This window comes from Ambystoma mexicanum, chromosome 10 (assembly GCF_040938575.1).
Source record: "Ambystoma mexicanum isolate Mex_15411 chromosome 10, UKY_AmexF1_1, whole genome shotgun sequence".
Lineage (NCBI taxonomy): Eukaryota > Metazoa > Chordata > Amphibia > Caudata > Ambystomatidae > Ambystoma > Ambystoma mexicanum.
Window position 1 is genome coordinate 1,628,630,828 of NC_090932.1, and position 21,929 is coordinate 1,628,652,756.

Genomic DNA, 21,929 nt, shown 5'->3' on the forward strand with positions numbered 1-21,929 from the left:
AAGAGCCTTGGGAAACCCACATGTAATAAAGGAAGGGGCAGATTGGTACAGGGGAAGTGAGAGCGAATGCGACCAGTTGGTCAAGAAAGGCCAGAAGCAGGTCCCGACCGAGCCGGAGATACCCACCACAGTCACCGTATCTAGCAGGATGGAGTGATCGATGGTGATAAACGCAGCTGACAAATCGAACCAGATCAGTGCTCCAACCCAACATTGATCTGAGAACCGAGTAAGATGATCCACTACAGAGACAAGAACCGACTCAGTGCCACAGCCCGGACAAAAACCAGACTGAAAAGGGTAAAAATAAGCCATTGTTTGCAGTGCTGTAAAAGAACGGAATATGCCTCTGATGTCGGAGCGGCCTTGCAGCGTGAGTTCCGCAAGGAAACCTAATGTGCCTCTGATGTGTGATGAATCCAAAGCCTAAAGTCTACTCCCACGTGGCCATGGGAAGGCAGCCACTACCTGATCCTGATCCTGGGGGTGGCATTATGAGGGAGGATTACATGGGAGTAGATGGCTGTAGGGGAGATGTGATGACCTATGTAGGAGAGAAGCAGTATTCCTCTGTATGTGAAGAGGAAGAGCCCATAATCCCTGAATATCTGATGGCATGTTGTAATTTAACACATCATTCCCATGTTAAAACCAAAACCACTGTGTATAAAAACCCTCCCCCACAGAATAACATTTGCCCCTCAGGTATGCATGGTTTACATTCAACATATTTTGACTATAAGGATTTTGAACTGGATAGGAGTTCTGAGAAAAACAGCACAACACATAATATTCACATAACCTCTCCTGGTTCTGACAATCTTTTCTTTAACAAGTGTTTCAAGCAATATCACCCTGTAAAGTCTAAAATCTATGTGGACTCCAGTTCCCATAAGGCTTGGCGTACTGGGACAAAGAAGAAAAGCAAGGAGTCAATGGGGAGGAAATGTGACCTTAAGTTTGAAGTGCATTCTAGTTGTCCAAGATTGACTCAACTGCGCAGGACATTTAAACCTGAAGGTTACCTGCAGCTGTGTGATTGAAGAGAAGTGAAGAGACACAGCATCGTGCTCGGAGCAGAAAGCGAGACCGGTGATATAGGCAGTTTCCAGGAGAGAAGCCGTGAGGAGATTGGTGAACGGCTGCCTGCAGCAGGGCTTTCGAGCGGAGAGGAGAATCTACGGTGAACTACATGCAGCTCGGTCAGAGAAGGAGAGGCCCTGCTGAGCTTCGCAGGTTCTGGCAGTGAAGGCAGTTCACACTGACCAAGAACGGAACAAACCTCTGTGCAGAATGGGGAAGCCCGCCCCATGAAAGATGCTCGCAGCAACAACACAGTTTACTGGTGAGTCAGCCTGAGCAAAAAGGGGGCCCATGGACGTGCAGAGACATTAACAAGTATATGAAAAATATACTTTTGAATATCGATCGAATTAAGTTATAAAGAGAAGGCAAACATGTTGCAAGTCTCCTGACATGGGATGTCAGTTGGGGGAAATTTGGAATTAGCATTGCCATAAACCAAGACACTTTGAGAGTGAAATAAATAGGCAAACTCGGTACAATTCTCCTGACATGAGATGTCAGTTGGGGGAAACACGGAAACCACATTGCCTTGAATCAAGAGATATTGTAAGAGACATAAGGAGGCAAGAGCTGTGCAGATCTCCTGACATGAGATGTCAGTTGGGGGAAACATGGAAACCACATTGCCTTGAATCAAGAGATATTGTAAGAGACATAAGGAGGCAAGAGCTGTGCAGATCTCCTGACATGAGATGTCAGTTGGGGGAAATCTAGGACAAGCATTGCAAAGAGAGATTGAAAGGAAGGTTTGCAGACAGGGCTTGAACAAACCCTCATATATGATATGTCTGCATGAGGGGAAATTGGTACAAGTAACCACTGAAGTCAACAAGTTGAGTTACTGAAGTAGTATGGTTGTGTGATACCTAAAGTGGAAGGAAGATTGCGGAAAAACCTGATAATATCAGGTAATAATCCTTTTTGGAAAGTGATGCCTGGCAGGAGAATATACCAGGGGATCTAATAAATATAAATTATGATTAAATAAATAAATCTATGTGAGAGAAAGGGGAGATATTCCTGGCAGGAGAGTAAACCAGCATACCAATAGTTTTTCAGTTAAAAGAGTTGAGAAATTCCTGGCAGGGGAGTATAACAGGAAAGGAACAGTTCTATAAAAGAGACATTTGGTTTTACCATCCTGAGAAAAGTGTTTTATGAAGGAGGCATTTGGTTTTGCCATCTATATATATAAAACGTTTGTTTTGTCACGGTGCTTGCCCCCAGACCAGCCTTCCCAGGGTACTGGCACCCATGGGGACCTTTAAGGCCCCAAAGGATTGCCTAAGGGCTTCCTGGACTCAGTCCTGGCGCAGTTGGCGCCAGGCTCATACTGCCCTTTCAGGCAAGGCAGGTTACAAAATAAGAGAACCACGTGCAGACCAGCCTGAGGCAGGCTGAAGGGACTACTTTACCTAGGAACTATTTGATAGGGTGTGGTTGGAGGGACTACTTTACCTGAAGACTACTTCTGGAAGGCTATTTAAACCACGCCCTCAGAACAGAACACGCTTCGCGCTATTCTGCACTCCTGCAGCGTAACGCTCACAGTGTCTGCTTACTCCAGGCCAGTCTTCAACCAAGCCCGTCCAGATTATCACGAGCTACCTGCAAGGAAAGAAGAGAGGGGAGAAACTGAACAAGAGTCTTACCTGATGCTCCATCCCGATCGCTCGGGAGTCTCCGCTTCTGCTGAGCTGAAAGGAAGACACTAGGTTAGCCGCACAGACCACGTTAAAGACATTACAACGCTGCGCAATGCTAATACTTACCAGAAGGCAGCTCACCCTTGTGATCCATCGAAGCACCATCACCCGATCGCCGCTCTGAAGCTGCCGCACTTGTCGAACACAAAGAAGGCATCGGGTTAGCTGCGCAACGGGGAAGGGCCTCATTAAAGACATTTAAATCTTATGCAGCGCTACAACTCACCTGAAGGCTGCATTCCCTTGCAATCCCTCATGACATCACACGATCTCCGCCCCGGAGGTACCGCACCTGCAGAATAGAAAAAGAACAGCAGGTTAGCTGCGCAGAAGAACAATACCGTATGTTAAAACATTATCGCATAAAGCTGGCGTGGAAAGCTACCTTGGAATTCAGCTCAACATTTCTGGGGAGGAGTCTGCTTCCTTTTATGCACCAAGGGGAAACCTGCAAAGAAGAGGCACCAGAGTGAACTTTTACAACTTGAACTCTAAAACAAGCCATACCATTGGTATAAAGACTTACCCCATTGAGTCATAGTTGTCTGGAACTCTTCAGGATCAGTGAAGTAACTAGATCCTTGAACTGCTACGCACCCCTGCATACAGTCCAGAATGGAGAGTCTGCCATTCATAACATTAACGTGAGACATAGCAGAGGGGTGCACAAGGAGGCCACGGGAGGTGGGAGTCGGTCCTCCTCCTTATGGTTAGGTAACATTTTGTTTTAACATTTTAGGCAAATCTGCTTTTCGTGATGGAAGGGGCAAACAGAGGAGGCACGTGGAGCCATTCAGCATCGGACCGTCCAGTTCCGTTCGGCGCCCCTATGGAGACTAGGTGAGCATAACGGTATGTTTCTGTACTCAGCTGATGCAATCTATCAGTGTTAGGTTGCCCTCTGCTGTCCAAATGATAAAGTGCAACACTGTGTGCCCTTCCACTTCAACAACAGCTATCATTTAAGCAAACAGAATGAGCACGTTTGTACGAGTCACCTTCACCTTCCACTATAGCAAACATTTGGAATAATTTCAAGTTACTTCTTTCCACCCCTACTTCTCTTCACACAAGGGACAGTGTGAGGGTCAGACTCAAATTGTACACACGGTCAACTTGCTTAAGTTTTGGTTTCACAGGTAGGGGCATTCTCATTAGGATAGGGATAGATAGGCCTTCATTCCACCCTTTATGTTTAAATATCATGGCAAATGTGGAGAACCCCACTACTTTGTTTCCGTCTCTCATTTCTGACCCCTCACAGATGTCTCAGTGGGTGTTAGTGGGTCACAGCAAAGGAATTTATTTCCTTTACTAAATAGTTTTTTACTCGCAGATTTCTGTTCTCTTAAAGGGATAGTGTATACAGTTGTCTCTGATAAAGAAGGACACAACATCCATTCCTTTGGGTATGGGAAAGGTATAGTAGGAGTGATTCTATATTGTTTCTGCTTCACAAACTTAGTCCATTAAGCCTCCCTTAATGGGATAGTAAAGTCCAATGGCCACATGCTTCGGCCCCTGCCTTAGGGCACAGACTAAGTGTGGATGAAGAGGGTACCAGTGAATCCTCCCAACGCCACTCTTGGACTCATCGTCCACTAGCTCTGGGAGGCGTGTTCCCCCTTGTTCCACCATTGAATGTCTGTAGGGTTAGGCAGGAAGCTTCATCACGGTACATAGCGCCTAGATGCTTGTATTGGGAGACCGCTGAGGTCTAAAAATACTTAAACATAAACACATACATAAGTGATTTACCCAGTTTTTTTTGGTTATATGGAAGTCTGGAACTATTATGGCTCATTGCACATGAGCTAACAACATGTTCCAGAAAACAAGAGTGCCATGTTTATCTGTGGCAGTTTCGTGGTGTTCCCTACATACAGTGAACAACAGATAAAAGCCTGAAGTTTTTTTCCAAGATAATGGTTACGGGTGAAATCCTGCGGCAGAGCAGGGGAAAAGAAAGGGAGAAGATCTCAGCGACAGAATTGGTGCTGGAGGTGTTGTTGGCATTGCTGGAGATGCAGTCCTAAGTATGCCAGGGAGATGCAAGCTGCTGAATAGCTTTGGTACCGCCAGAGAGTGGAACTCACAACAGAGAAGGAGAGAAGATGAACGTTGCCCAATGTCTGACATTAAAGCAGTAAGGGGATGCAGAGACCGGCATGGCCAAATCAGATGTTGCTGAGTCGGGGAACTGCCCGAAGACTTCCATAGGCAGAGGCAGGAACTGGAAAATAACTGCAGTGGCCAATCGCAATCGCTGGAATAAGAGGGGCCGTGAGCGTCAGGAGCTGGAAAGAAAGCTGGTGTAGTGAGCAGAACACATTTAGGACCATACACTAGAGAGGGGCAGAGCTGCTTGAAGGCTGGGGATTAATGATTGGGATTCCAAGATGACATGCTAGGAAGGAGAACTGGTGGGACCAACGGAGAGATGAGAAGGGGCAACAGAGTCTCAACGTGTTACGGCAGAAACTTCAGACAAGGAATACAGTGGCTGGAAGATTCAGTGGAGAATCAGTGCATATTGGGAATTGAAGTCAGAGGTCCCAGTTTCTCTCTGAAAAAGACTTGAGTGGAGAGACATTGCATACTGGGAAAAGAAGACTGCACTCCCAGGTTCCTCTCAGCACGAGAGTGGGTGGGCAAAGTTGCATAATCGACACTAAAGACAAGTCTCAGATTCCTCGGAGAAAGAGATAGAGTGGAGATCCATTGCCCACTATTTATTGAAGTCCAAGTTCCAGGGGATCTTGGATAAAGAAACTGAAAGACCAACCACTGGTTGCATTGAATTGGTTAAGGATATTTTTATTCAGCCCAAGTTAGGGCCAGAAATTGTCGGGTGATTAGTGTCCCTTTTGACCTATTGGTAACGCGGTTGGACACCAAGCCTAAACTCTCAGATGGGAAGTGGGCTTTGGACTTTCCACCAGCAAACACAAGAAATCACAAAGTTCTAAAGGTAACGCATAGTCAGATGAACTTTAAAGTAAATAGCAAGTTTATTAATCCCTCACTTTACTAGTGCAAAGCACTGAAAGTTTAAGAGATGCGAGTTATAGCCACATGGCAATTAACACATTTAATAGCTAAGGATACGCTTTTGGAGAAGTGCTTGTACATTTCATAACAAGCATAGATTTTTGGACTTTGGAACAGATACCATAACCAGTCAGGTGAACCGAACCATGTGTCCTGACTGCACCCCCAGTAAAGTCCTCCATCTTGTTTTCTCTTAAAATTGTATTCCTCATGAATTCACATGTACAGTCTGCCCACATTACCACAGTACATTGCTAGAAATTGTTCTCAAGCACCCCATTGAGCAGCGTTGCATTTAAGAAAGAACTGGCTTTTCTATGAAGGCTCAGACAAACCACACAGATTGCAACACGATTTCATAAATGCTCTTCAACAAAGTTCACTTTGCATATACTCAGCCTCCTGCAGAGGACTACATATAGTAAACTGAACACAGGTTTCAGCAGCTTTGCAAAAATCCCCACTTTCATTGGACAACCAAACTCAGTCAGTCATCTCCTACCGAGCATGGGTTTTGGCGAATAGGGCTGCAGTGCTGGCTAAGGGAAGACTTTAGCTTGAAGAAGACTAAGCACAAAGAATCATGAGTAACTAAGCTTACTAAAGCCCCCCTTTCTCACTGGCCCCATGCACGATCCCATAAACTATGCAGGCAACCCTCCAGTGAGCACACCAATGTCAGGGTTTGAAGAAGGAGATCACGCACAGGCTTTCCCTTCTCACAAATAGCTGGTACCTTTCTTCTATTGAACTCTACTCAGTGGTTTGTTTCACAGAAGACTCTGCGTACCTGGATGCATCTGTGAATCTCACCCCTCAGGGTACAAAGGCTATCCGGCCAAAGACTCCTGAGCTTGGAAGATTGCCGCTCTGTCATCTGAAAGAGCTCTGCCTTGCATCAAAGGATCTTCCACTTTGGATATTTGGGTCCAATCTCACTCAGACGGCCCATCCACTCATGCAAATACAACATACCTCCCTACTTTCCACACACACAAACAATGATTCAACACATACCCACATGTTTTGTGAGTTGAATCTACTTTGGGCTTTAGCTTCTGCTTTACAAAAGAAGTCGCATGCTTAGCAGACACAAGTTAGTACGTTTTAGCAGCAGAACAGAGGTCTGCAACATGTGTCTCTCCAGATCAACACAAGGCAGCATTGTCAATGTTGAGGGGTCATGGTAGTCAGGAGAGCTGCAGGTTGCAGACCCCTGTGCTGGGCCTTTCTTTATGTGAAGACAGTCTAACACGTATACGCTTACCTAAATCAAAGGAACACACTATCTTGCTCAGGGCATCTGGACAAGTTAATAATGGTGAAAGGTATTTGTGACCCAGAGTGGAGGGAATACGCATTGATGTATTTACCTTTGCCATCATCTCAGCTAGAAGGACTTACTGGTTCCTGCCTGGTCAAGGAAACCTCTGCTAGAATATTGACAACATGTGGGTACTACAAATTACTGTTATTTGGGTAATAGTCAGATGGCCACGGCTGCCGATCCTTTGGTCATCAGAGATGTGATTAATGCGGGACAAACGCCAAGGGTGGTGGAGGGAAGCAAGGAATATACTTACCGTGTTCCGTATCCAGGAGCACGCACACACACTGCGGAATATTTCTCCATAATGGGCCGAATAAACTCCTTCCCCTGGTCCAGGATGGACGGGTCTGGCAACTGCCTGGAAAACAGATGTGAACATGCTGAGAGACTCCTCCCAAAATCGGCTTTCAATTAGAGCTTTCAGCTCATACAATAATCTTACACCCTGAGACAGCGAGTTAGTGTGCCTGTTTTTAGCGTGTTTTTTTTATCAGGTGGGAATCTCTGGTACGGCTCAGCCTTTCAGTCTTATCAGTAGATCATTCTGTCACTCTTGAGTTTTGTAATAATAACAACCGCTGTGATTAGTGTCATGGGAACACGTCTATAATTTATGTGAACAAAAATGGGCTGATTGTTAGGGGTCAACTTCTTGGGTCTTGCGACCTAATTGGATATGCAAATGTGCTGGTGTTGCGTCGGTGTGAAAGGTAAGTTCAGAGGAACCACTACCCCCCCCTCTGAGGTTGTAAAGTATTTTTTGGCGGTTTCACACAGTGACTGCGCCACACTTGGTTTATCGAATTCCAATTTTTAAATATTGAAACAAAGTTATTTGTGAGTTTTTAAATCATATTTCTCCCATAGGGGGGCCCTTTTTATTGACACGTGTTTCGGCTCACACTGAGCCTTTCTCAAAACAGGGCATATCTCTAAACCACTGCATCAAATTAATCAATCATACATGAATGTAAAGAAATACAAGTAAAATTTCATGTGCGACAGAGAAGACGGAGGGGTGGAGGGTAGGATTATAAGGAGTTTGAACAAAAAAGAAAGAAAAAAGGGAAAAAATAAAAATACAAATGAAACTCAATTTCCTACATGTTAATTCTCACAGGTTAATGTTGTAAACAATGTTATACGAACATGGTGTATGTTATAGTTCTCATCATTGTAGTGTCCACCTTGACCACTGTAATGATTGATATGCATTGGTTCATACTGTCATGAATATACACCTTCTAAAAAACTTGGAGGACACAGAATCTGATGAAATCCATGAGACATAACATGAACTACACATAACATCGATTGGACTAATTGAAGAAGAGCTCAAACCAAAGTCCAAATGTACACCTCAGTTTTCACCTGAGAACATGATTGAAGTATTTTTCAAAGCAGTAACAAGAGACATTAATAATCTTGGAGAAACAAAGAAAATTAAAAAGAAAAAAGTCGATTTGCAGCACAACTTAACTCAGAATCAGCGGAGAGCACTTCAAGACCTCAAGAAGGACACTTCAATAGTAATTGAGGAGGCCGACAAAGGCGGCAACATCATTGTAATGAACAGATGTGATTACAATTTGATGGCCAATAATCATTTAACAACACCGGAATGCTATGAAGATGTACCCAGCAACCCCAAAACACACATCATGAAATCAATGGAAGAATGAATTGGTAATTGGCACAGGAAAGGCCTAATTACGGATGCGGAAAAAACCTTCTTGCATGTCAAACAGCCTATCCTTCCCACTATATATTTTTTGCCCAAAGTGCACAAGACATTTGACAAAATTCCAAAGGTCGGCCAATAGTAAGCGGCATAGGATGGGCCACGGAGAAACTAGCGGAATACATTGATCAGGTGCTAAGGCCAAGGGTACCTGAATTGAAAGCCTACATTAAAGACACCACCCATACAATCAAGATAATTGATGAAATTGTATGAATAACTAGGTGCAAAGGAATTATTATTGTGAAAACATTTCCGTTTTCCAGTGAAAACATTTTACTTGCTTTTAAAATACTCCCATTGGGAATTGGACTTACATTTTTACTCCCTAAAGAATATTTTTACTCTTAACTTTAAAATAGAGGGAGTAATGTACCCCCACTTCAAAATCTTATCTGGAGCACCGCATAAAGGGGATGACAAAAGAGAATGCATGCCCTGATCAATGTTCCTCTAATTATTTTTCTCTATGTGCGGAACCGGTTGGCTGTTGTGCGACATTATTTTCCAGGTATGCAACTGACTAATGAGGTAAGCCACTTTGTGAGCTTCCGTCGCAGAAGATAGTTTGGAAAGGAATTTCCTCTTCCCAGCCACTGCAATTCTTTAAAAATCTTACAATACTTTTTCCAAACACATGGGCTAAAATAAAATATGTCATATGTGATTATACAGAAAACTCATCAACCAGTCCAAGACTTCAATATCTGCCACAGTACCTTGCATACGTACTTCTGCGCAAAGAAAATGACGGCCTTATTACGAGTTTGACAGTAAGTGGTAAAGTTGGCGGTGTCTCCATTGCTGCCAACTTTACCACTACACCAAATTACGATTTTGGTCCTGTAGTGGAAGATTTGCCTCCAGGAAAATCCTGGAGGTAAATCCTCCAACTCAACGCCGAAATAGTCAGAATTTTCGCTGCGGTAATTCAGCCAAAAAGCCACATTTAGTCCAATGGACTCAATATGGACTCAATATGAATGGGGAATTACACTGCTACCGCCAGTTGTAATCTGGCAGAAATTCCTCTGCACCAAGTGGTGGTAACAGTCATTTTTTTGGGCAGTATTCTGGTGGATTTACGCCAGGATAGCGCCGCAAGTCTTAACGAAGCCCTGTATGTTTTATGCCACTGAAAAATCACTGATTTGTTTTACAAAACACAAATATCTCTCAGTTGTGTTCCCAGATATCTTGCGCAAACAATATTTATTCTTTAAAAAGTGTCTTTGTATTCAGATTTTTTTTAAAAAAAGGACATTTTATTCTTGATGTGATAATCTCGTAGTCAGCCGACACGTGTTTCGACCCAAGGGGTCTTTATCAAGGCTGGTGCGTCATTGTTCATTGAGCGTTAGGTAGGTTGGCTTTTGTGGGTTCCAGTTCTTGAATAGGGTGCCTTGTCAGCCTGTTACTGCTGCGAACGACGTCTGAAAGGAAGCGCCCCCAATTCAGCACGATCCTCCCCGCAATGAGAGACAATAAGGGACTCTCCCGTAGTGGGAATAAGACCAAGACAGAGTGCGGGTGAGCGTAAGTGGGAGTTTATCCAAGGATAAGGCATGCAAAGAACTCTGCAACCTACGAGAGCGCTCTGCCTGACAATAGCAAAGACAGGCGTATTTCTAATACAAAAAACGTCATCAACACCTAAACACTATAGGGGGCACAAGTCAATTGGGATTGGGTGGCGTCGACTAACTATAGGTGTTGCTGCAGCGGGGTTGGTCTTGGCGTGACGACGTCACTGGTCAGCCTCGTGGGTTGGGTTGGGCCTGGCAGGCCGGCTTGAGGTCATCCGTGCGGTGTTGATGTGCTGGGGCAGCCTGTGACAATGACGAATACCTTTCCTGTCTCATTTGCCCTAGGCCATGCACACTACAGTTATTCAGAAAATGACATTTACGTTCATTAATAAATCGCTTCACCAGCTTATCTTATAAAATAAACACAACACATGAGGAATGCACCTCGTGAGAGGTCTGGTGGTTGTCGGTTGGGGTGAGATTTACCTGTGTCTTATTGACCGGTATTTTAGGTCACGGGACGGGGCTCTGGGACCTGGGCCGAGTGATACATGTCTGTCTGCTGCGTTAGAAGTTATTATATAGATGGGTCTCTGTGTCTTGTCCCAATGATGGGGGTCGTCCTTACACGGGGTCAGGATTCTTGGGGGGTTCGTGGGATTTATGAGAGGGTGCTGGTAGATCAGTGGGTTCATCCGTGGGTTTATTACCGTGCTGTAAATAACACAGGTGGCGGGCTGTGGCCTTGGTTGCGGCGCCGGGGCCTCTGACTCTCTGAAGTAACGCCAGCTTGGTTGGGGGAGGTGAGGGAGCGCGGCACAAGTCTTAGCTTTTTTATCTGGCAGGCTTGGTGGGGTGGGAGAGGGAATGACCTTGCATATACTCACAAAGGTATTTTCCTCGTGCGTTGCTGATCAGTGAATGCAGAAGTTTTATACTGTTCTGCCTTATTTTAACGTTATTCAGACACACATATATATATATATATTTCAATTTCGTTACACATTTCTTTAATACAGTCGGTTCCAGTACCTTTTCATTACCTAACATTATGTTCACTACATTGTGTGCGTATTGTATGTACATTAGACGTTATACGAGGGATATCTAGGTTATGGCCTACAGAGATTGATGCTCGCCGCTTTGGGTGATTCAAAACATATATGAGTTCAAGTTTCTACATACTATTGAAAAACACTTTTACAAATAGAGGTTACACGTTTGGTCAACATCTTTCTCCGTGGTTATAGCAGCATTAGTCCAGACCTGGAGGGATATCATATAACGTTACATTTTTATGGTTCATTCACATTTTAAACAGAGGTAGTTCATTAATACCAATACTTGAATTATTTTCTACCTTCTTCAGATAGTGATGCTTCAGCTTTTTTCCCCGTTGCCCCGGCCTTGCGGTCCGGGTCATACGGGGTGCAATATCACATTGTTACTAATATAATGTTGCCGTGTTGGCATCTCGGGTTTAGCTCATCTCCGACTTTCTCATGGGAACGCGCTCGCAGCGGATCTGCCAGGGCTGCTGAGGCGGCAGAGATGCATGAAAGGCCCTCCAAAGGTGGGGGCCTCGTTACAGTGTGCTGAACTCACACCATGTTTGCTGTGCAAGATGGCGTCTAGGCCTAACTTAATTTTTGGTAAATGCAAAGACAGGGTGCGTGTGGGCAATGTCGTCGGCGGGTGAACCCTCCTCCACCTGGGCCCGGGTGGCATGAGGGTGCGCCCACCGAGCCATGGTCCTCACCTGGGGAGGGAGCTGTAGGTGAGGAGGGCCTCGTGGCCATTCCTCCCCTACATTTCCCCCCTTTCGTTACTTAAAGTAACGAATTTCTTTAGCTCTTCTAATCTTCTACATTCTTGTTCCTCTAACACTGCACCATCCCATGCAGGGGTTCCTTTTATAGGCATCCATGCTCTGCACACCCCCCTTAAGCTCTCACCTCTCCTAGCATACTCGTCTGGTGTACATGTCAAATATATACAGTCGCCAGTTTCTTCCAGATCTACCCAGACCTCCTCATACCATTCCAGTTCTACGTCTCGTGGTTCTTTAATCGTGGTGTGCCATAGCTTATCTACTATGTACTTGTCACGGCACATAGGCACTAACTGGTACCTGGGGGTGTTGTCTGTTCCTGTCTGCACATGTACTTCTTGTGTTGCTTTAATTGTACCACCGGAGTTGCCCATTGTCACCATCATCATTGCACCGTTAGGAACTGCATTAGCACAACATCGGAGGCCCACCTGGCACAGGCAGAATATCACAAGGATGACCACCACTATTGGTATCAGGAACTTCATTGTCACTCCAAGCCATGAGGGAACCCAAGAGAAGATATTGTCGAACCACGAGCTATCCTCAGCTCCACCTTCCATTTTCATCTTCTCGCCCAGGTTATGTACTGCTTCAATAACGTGGGACAGGGACCCATTTTCTGCGTCTTCGGAAGGTACGAACGTGCAGCACGCACTTCCTATTTTTCGGCAAACACCTCCATCGATTGCTGTTAACAGGTCTAGAACATACCTGTTCTGCATGGTCATTAATCGCAGAGCTCGTAGTTCCACCTTTATTATGTTAAACCCTTCTTCAGTGTCATTGGCCAACTGGATCAGTTCCCACCGTGTGATCTGGAGCCATTTTGCATTTGCTCTTGCTTGGACACTTGATACTAGCGAAGCAAAGAATGTTTCCACGGAGCTGAACAGGCGATACTTGTCTGGGATCTGTGCCAATAAATCAGATGATGCTTGTGATATGTAGTTCGAGGCTCGCTTGTTCCTTGAGAGCTCTTCTCCTTTCCCTCCGGAGGACAGGACATAAAGGTGCGCTTGTGTAGTTGGAGACGCTGCATTCTGGTTCAAGCCTCCGTTCATCATGTTACTTCTGTCAATATGGCTTTCGGGAATCACCATTAGTGTTGAATGCAAAGTGGCCATTGAGCAGCTACCACTCCATGATTGGGGAAGGTGCAGGTACGCCTTGTTTCCGCATACCCAGTAGGTGTCCATTAGTGCTGCTGTTCCCTTTTTCATATCTGGGATGGTGAGAGTTTTGTTACAGTTCTTGTTCGTTCCTATTGCCATTTTTCCTTCTCCCTTGAAACATAGTTCGTTTTGTATTTCACTTTGTAGCTTGAAGGGTTTCTCCATCGCTGTTACCCATGTTAATTTAGGGATGTGTTCTTTCCATATTGGCAAGCACGTTCTTTCCATCCACCGCAGCTTTTCCGGTTGGACACCCTTCAGTGCTTCTGCCTTGCACAGCACTTCTTCGTCTTTCCATTTGTTTTCGGAAAACAGTGTCCCTTGTATTGCAAAGAAAGGTTCTTTAAGGCAGATCACTCCAGACGCTTGCGAATAGCACGTTTTGTTGTTCTGTAACATTCTGAAAGAGACATCGTGTGCTTGGAAAGTGTTCTTTATTCTACACAGCGTGAGATGAAGGAGACATTGGGCATCCACAATGGGCAATTCTCGTGGCAACAATACTTTAGGTGTGCCTGATGCATGGGGGATAAGTGAGCAGACATAACAGCTCTCATTGGTTGTTTGTTTGGCTGTTGTGCTCATATCTGCATACCATTTATTTGCTTGGTGAGGGTGTCGTGGGTCTTCCATTTTGTCTAACCCTAGCCCATAATACTCATCATACCCTTTTCCACCAGTCTCTCTTCTCCGCCTACTTTTCTCCCTTCTTCTGTACCTTCTCGTTATAGGAGGTGAAGAACCAGGCCCCCCTTCCTCCCTCCCACCCCCCTTTTCTAATTCTTCATATAGGGACTTGTGTTCTGTCATCATAATCACTTTTCCATCCTCCTTAATAAACAAGAGATCGTTGTTTGAAATTGGGGCGGGAGGGATCGTGTGGTTGTTGTATGTTCCAGGTTGGGACATTGTGTCATTTTCTACATTTTTGGTTCTCCATTGTGAGAGGACAGCAGTGGGTGGTGTAGTATAGTATCCCCACACAAAGTGTGATCCATCCCAGATCAAGAAATCACCTTCTTTGATACCTACAGTCGGAATTGTTTTCGTTCCAGGAGCAAGGGTGGTGTTGTTCCCCCCTCCCCCCTCGTTCATCTCGGTAGAGATGAACGCTATAATCCAGTGTAACACCAGACAAAACATTGAGATGAAGAACACGATAGCACACATTGATAAACCACATTCAAATGAATATGTTAATCTAGCCACTAACATTTCTCTAAATCTAACATATCTATTAGTTGCAGGCTGCCCATTCGATGCCATGATAAATCCTGTTTGAGACACAAAAGTTCATTAAATACAAACATGTAAGCATTTCCACATTGTAACGTTTCGGTGATAAAATATAGGGTTGGGTGAGGAAGGGGGTTTGTTGACAGACAAGGTAGCTTTCAGTCATCATTATTCGTACCTTACTATATATATATATAAATAATAAAAAAACATGACATTTTAAAAACAACAATAATAAAAAACATCTTAAAGAGCACAGGAAGGGAAAAAAGAACCCCACGCAAAACTTTCAAAAATTGTAAAAAAGAAAATTTACATATACATGTGTACATGTTTTAGTCCAGGACATTTGTTGCGCGCTAATTGTGTTCACTGTTCATCTCATGAAGCACACAAAATTCCAATCATTCATTCCGCACAACTTCATCGTCCGCTGTTGCCTGTGCCTCATCCTGCACCTCACTCTCCGCAGCGCTGTAAGCTTTACGTACATCTGTCAAATGCACCCAATATCGCAGGCCCTTAACCTTTACTGCTGTAGGCGTGCAAAACACTACCTCATAGGGGCCATGGAAGCGTGGTGCGTTCCACCTCCGCACAAAACTTCTAACATATATAAGGTCACCAGGCATTAGCTGTAGTGGTTTTTCAGGCAAACCGTTTGGTTCAGTCGCGTTCCCCTCCTCTCTTGTCGAGGGGGGGGCTAGTTGCTTTGCAATTACGCGCGCTGCCCGTGTCAATTTTCGCAGGTATTCTGTGAACTCCTCCCCCAATATAGCTGCGCTTCTGTGTGCATCAGAACGTTCACGGAGAGGCGAATGCGCTGTGTGCATTCTTCTTCCCGTGACGATCTCGTGCGGGGACAAATGGTGATCCTTACTTGGCTGGTTTCGTAGTTCAAACAAGGCCAAAGGCAGGCAGTACATCCAAGTCTTTTTAAGGGAAAAACAAAGTTTTGATAATCTGCTTTTTAACAGGCCATTTATCTTTTCCACGACGCCATTACTTTGAGGATGATAAATCGAACATAATTTGTGCTTTATACCCAATAATGTAGTCACTTCTTTAAATAATTCATTAACAAAATGCGTCCCGTTATCTGAGCGAATAACGTCGCAAATTCCCCAGCGCGGAAACACTTCCCGCACTAGGAACTTCGCGGCGCCCTTCGCGTCAGGGCGGGCACATGGGCCTGCCTCCACCCACCTCGAAAATGGACATACAACCACAATCATGTATCGAGCCCCGTTACACCTTTCTCCCATATCTACATAATCAATGTGGAGCTCTCTGAATGGGCCACTTGGTTTTGGTATCGTACCCCTTAGTGTACGCAATGTCATACCTGAGTTGTAAATTTGACATGTCGTGCATTCTAGAGCTAACCTTGTGACGTGTTCCTGGAGGCAAGGTGCAAACCAATCTTCTTGTATCTCTGCCATTATGTGTTTCTTTGTGTTGTGTGCAGGAAAGTGTAGTTGTTGAAATGCTATTTCTAACAGCGTAATTGGCATTACCACTTTTCCTGAACTTTCTTGTCGCCACAATAAATCTGTCGGTGATTTGCTGCATCCTCTCTTAGTCCACAGCAATTTTTCCTCTGCACTAGCTCCCTCTTGCAGCTCTATTATCTCCTGTGTGGACATCATGTTGTATCCTGGGGGGACCTCTTGGCTTGCTGTGTGGTGCAACATGTACTCTCCTATTTCACCTTTTTGTAGATATGAAGCTGCTTTGGCAGCGGCGTCTGCTGCCGCGTTCCCCAAAGATACAAAATCTGTATTGGTGGTATGAGCTTGACATTTTACGATGGCCACTGCCGTGGGGTCTTGCAGGGCCTCAATCAGTTCTTTCAATAATTCTGCATGCTGGACTGGCGTTCCGTCTGCTCGTCGGAACCCTCTCCGCCCCCACCGGGCCAACCCACCGTGAACTGTTGTTGTCATGTATGCTGAGTCTGTATATATGGTCACTGCGCACCCCTTGGCGGCATGCAATGCTTCTATTAGCGCTATTAGTTCTGCTGCTTGCGCTGAATAGTGTGATGGGAGGCGGTGTTGTACTAGTATCTCATATTCATCTTCCTCTAATCGTACCACTGCCATACCCACATGCTTTTCTCCTGTCTCCAGGTCGATTGATGCTGACCCGTCCACAAAATACACCTCACCCTCGGTCAGGGCGTTTTCAAAAATCACTGGATCCTTACTTTCGTCACCTGTGTACGTGGCGCAGTTGTGGTTTTCCATGTCCTCTATGGTGCATGCCTCTGTGATGAATGTGGCTGGGTTCACTGTTTTACATCTCACTATATGGATGTTAGCGCTGGACAGTATTATCTCATATGCTGTGGCGCGTTGTGTTGTCAATGTGCTCTTTGTTCGCTCTAATATTGCAAAAAGTGAGTGTTCCACGAACAGTGTCACCGGGCAGCCCATTACTATAGTGGCACTTTTTTCAATTGCGAACGCGGCTGCAGCTAGGGATTGCTCGCAGGCGAAATGACCTTGCATTACTGCGTCTAGGGTGCCGCTATAGTAAGCGAGTGGTTTGTGCCCTAAGGATGTTTTCTGTGTCAGTACTGCTGTCATCAATGTTCCTTTGCAGTGTGAAAATAAGAAAAATTCGCGCCCATAATCTGGGTTTGCTAGTACTGGACCGCTTGATATCAGCTCTTTTAGTGAGTTAAATGCTGTGTTCATCACCTCTGTCCATTCTATGTGTTTGTGTTCTTGTTGTGCTTCTTTCAGTGCCTGTAGCAGGGGCCTTGTGTACGCCGCATAGTCCAATATCCATGCTCGGCAATAGTTACACATACCCAGAAATTTCTGCATCTCTTTTACTGTTTTGGGCTCCCCAATTGTTCTAATCGCCTGTGCCCTGTCTGGTATAATTCGCTTGCCATCCTTTGATATCAACTGACCCAAGTATAGGACCTCCGTCAGACAGTATTGTAACTTCCCCTTGTCCACCTTGTACCCCTTATTTGCCAATAATGTCAAGAGTGTTATCGAGTCCTGTCTGCATTCTTCCTCAGCCTGTGCACAAACCAATAAATCATCAACGTACTGAATCACTGTGCTTTCTACAGACAAATTCCCCAGATCTTCATGTAGTACCCTGTTAAATATGCTTGGGCTCTCGCAATATCCTTGTGGTAGTCTGCAGTGTTCGAACCTCCTTCCTCCCAATGTAAATGCTGTCAAGTACCTGCTCTCTTCTGCCAAGGGAATCGAAAAGAATGCATTTTTTAAGTCAATTACTGTGAAGTGTGATGCTATTTTTGGAATGTTGCACAGTATTGTCGCCGGGTTCGGGACTAAAGGGAACTCCTTCATTACCACATCGTTCAATGGGCGTAAATCTTGTATCATCCTCCATGAACCCCCCTTCGCTTTTTTGATTGGGTAAATGCATGTGTTGCATGGGGAGTTTGAGGGCACTATTATACCCTGTGCTAGCAGTGCTTCGATTGTCTCTCTGATCCCTTCTTCTGCTTCTCGCGACAGTGGATATTGTTTCACCCGGGGTAGTATTGCTCCCTGTTTTATTTTTATCACCACAGGCTGAACTTCATGTAGCAACCCTACATCGTGGGGGCCATTAGTCCATAAGTTAGTGGGTACTGACCTCATGTCTTCATCAAAAAATGTGTGCGGTGCTCCTACTACCGCCATTAGTTCAACCTTAGTTTGTCTGGCTGTAACTACAATGTCGCAGGGCATTGCCAGTTCCATCACTACTTCACCATCTCCCTCGGTATCAGAAAATAGCTCCTCGTCCGAGAGCTCTCTCAGCGGGATATTTGCATTTGTACACAATACTGTCCGCCACTCACACCCTTCCATGTCAATACCAATCACACATATCCTGTTTGCTGATACATGTATTGCATGCAAATCCAACGATAGTACTGCCCCAAGAGCAGTGTCAGGGCTTGCTATGGGACGAAAAAGGAATTCTGCTGGGATCCTCCACTCCACCCTTTTTAGTTCTGGTACTATGAGAGCCAATGTTCTCATGCCTTCAACAAACATCTCCTCATTTCTTGGTACCCCTCTGATCTCTTTTATTATTGTGTGGCCGTGTATTACTGCTAATATACGGAGGGGGCATATGCCTGGCGTTGAACATACGATGCCGCTCCCTGTGAATGATATGGTCATGTTTAGTTTGCTCAAGAGATCTCTCCCCAGTAAGTTAATGGGAGAGTTTTCATAGTACAGTAAGGGTGCTTTCACTGTTTTACCCCCCACTGTCACATCCAATACCTCTGTGTAAGGAACTTCAATTACAGCCCCAGAGAACCCCTGCGTCTCTAACGTTCTGTTAGATAACGGGAACCGGCCCTCTCTAATACATGATTTCTCCGCTCCCGAATCCACCATGAATATGAATTGCTTGTCTCCTATCTGCGCTCCTATCAATGGTTCCTCTGATGCATTGTGGGTCGTAGACAGTACTGGACACGCAAGTGCTCTCTGTGGGCTGTCCTATGCGGGGTGTCTCATTGCCCCCCCTTGGTCGAAAATGTTCCCCGAAACTACTGACACTCCACTGTAAGGTGCGGGGGCTGGTGCCCCATTAGCTCCTGTGGCGAAAGTATTACCAGGCGTGTAGTGCACATTGTCATTATTCTGTGGGCTGGTTTGTGTTCGGTATTGATGTCCGTGTAGTTGTGCGTTACTCCTTTGTACTACATTGTCTGGTTGCTGGTATTGTCCCATGGGGAGGCCGTAGGGGCTTCCTGGATGGGGGTGTCCGTACTGTTCTATCTCTTGGAAACCGTTGTTTTGTCTGCTCCTACATTCCCTTGACTGCAAATCAGGGGTATCTGGGAAGGTTTCCCGCAGTGCGTCCCACACCCTTGCTCGCACGGTGTTAAAAGAAGCCCCATCATGGCGATCACACTCTAAAGTTACAGCTGGAAAACCCGCTTTAGCCCACACTCTGTCTGCCTGATCCCCTACTGCGGACACTAGTAGGCTTTTCACATCGCCTACTGCCAGCGGTATACCCGCGGTATGTTTCTCAAATGCATATATCCACTTGCTTGCCCCTCCTGACAGCTGTGGTAGTAATTTCATTAAATTAGCCTTGTCCATCTGAGCCCACGGTATATAGTTCGGCCTCCCGCCCCCCCTGTGGAGTAATGGGAGTTGTAATTTCCCTTTTGCCGTTGCAGCTTCCTTTTCCTTAGTCACTGCTGACTCTAATGACGCCATCTTCCCCACCCTATTTCTTAGTCGTCCCATCCATTCATCTTCTATAGTCCCCAGTGAACATGCACCATCTAGCTCCTCGCCTTTCTCCTCCTACTGCCATGCTCAATCTATCACTCTCATCCCCCCCTCCTCTGACATCACATAACAAGTCCTCTCTGATCCCTCTCTCTCGCGAGACATCACCAATGCTTCCTTCTGCTGTCCCTACTTCTATTATCCTGGTCGGTTCTTCCTCAATTCTGAACAGTATTTCCCCCTTTTTCCATCCTTCCTCAATTTGTCTACTTTCGCTCGACGCTCTAGACGTGCGTCCAGATTGTGTGGGGGCGCATGCTGTGCGTTCACATATGTCTTTTATTCTTGAGAGTTCATCTCGTGCCACTGTAAGCCTCGACTCTAAGTCACTCGTTAACTTCTCTATGTCCACTCTCTGTGTGCCTCCCTGGGCGCGCTCTCTGGTGTTTTCGTATGGTGGGGGTGCAGTTGGTCTTTGTGGCGTGCTGGTCGAAGGGGGAGGTACATAAATCGGGTCGCTGTATCCTGCTGCAGGGGCTGGTTTAGGTAACATTGGGTACAACATAACCACTTCAGTAGGTTGTTCTGTACTTAACTGTTCCTTTTCCTCTCGCGGGATCATTAGTGGATTGTCTGTGGTGGAAGGTAAATCAATATTTGGAGCTGGAGCTTTGGGTGGGGGTACTTCCTCAAACAATCTCCACAGATCCAATATCTCCTTCCTATTCTGCCATTGTTTTCCCTTATACTTGAGGCGAATACATGTACATACCATATCAAGAACGCTTTTGTCAAAAGACCCTCCTTCTGGCCAAATCTGGGGCAACCCCTCCCCTTTCAATTCTGTTAACCATTGATCATGATATTTATTTATGCGTTCAGCATATCCCGGCAAGCTCTTGCAAATGTGTGACAAGGGAGTTTCAGCCCCCATCCTTTAAATCGCTAGCGCTACCACGTTCGCTTTCGTTACTTTTTATTAGCTGTAAATATGCGTATGTATTCCTTTATGGCACAGACAAGAGCGGACCTCTTAAAATTATCACCCACCGTTATTCACTGCACAAATCTCTTCTCACTCACCATATCTCATCTCTTTCCCATTCCCAGGCACTCTTATGTGATCTCACTTGTAATTGATCAAGTACTGGTTATGGCCACACTCTCTGACACCACCTCGCGGCCACCCGTTCGTCTCTCACACTCGTACGGTGCGCGCACCCTTCACAATGCTTTCCACTCACACTCTTTGTCTTTCTCCTCCCTTTCCTCCCTAGCCAGCTGTCCCTGTTTTCCTGCTAAGGTTACTGTGTTCACGTCTGTACGTGCCACTACTGAGTCCCCACTTTTTAAGATGTTCTAACTTCTTTATACCCTTCTCATTTTCGCCCCCTACCCCGTGGAAATGGAAAAAGAAGAAATAGAGAGAGAGAGAGAGCACAATCACTAAAAAATATTCCCGGTGTCTCCTTTTGCTAGACACCAATAACTTATTTCTCACTTCTTCATATATTCCCAGTACTAGTCTAGATAGCACTATGCGGCGCCGCCTTCCACCCCCTCTCGGAGCTAGGTTTCCGTCACTTCTACCACGTCACTTATTTCTTACTCCTAATGGCCATATGCAAAAGAAAGAATAAAGAAAGTTTCAAGACCCGTCTGTAGTAGACCCCCGATATTCTTCTCCTCTACCTGTCCCCGTTCTGTTATTCCCAATTCCCTTTCTTTTCCCCTTGACGATCACTCGCACTCGGTACTCACGTGCCCGTCTTGAACCGATACTCTCCGAAACTGGGTCCGTCCAGGCGGCGTCACCGGTAACTCAACGGTCAGCCCCTGGCTCCGGCGAGCGGCACTCAAAGGGGATTTTTTTCCAATCGGGATCCCGTACCCTTTCTCATTGAGTGCGCACTTCTTATTGTGCCGGTCGCCGTTGGCGGGCGGCCTCCCGGAGACGGCTCACCGTGCGTATCCCTTCTCGACCGGAGATTCTCGTGCCACAAG

General features: G+C 45.6%; 1 protein-coding gene across 2 annotated transcripts in view; it reads right to left on the reverse strand.

The window, feature by feature from the left end:
* The window catches only part of TANGO2 (transport and golgi organization 2 homolog), a 1,266,594-nt gene that overhangs the window by 18,707 nt on the left and 1,225,958 nt on the right, over positions 1-21,929 (reverse strand). For both annotated transcript variants that reach the window (XM_069620036.1, XM_069620037.1), the window contains one exon: positions 7,427-7,531. In XM_069620036.1, coding sequence (XP_069476137.1) covers positions 7,427-7,531 — 105 coding nt within the window. The remainder of the gene's footprint in view (positions 1-7,426; positions 7,532-21,929) is intronic.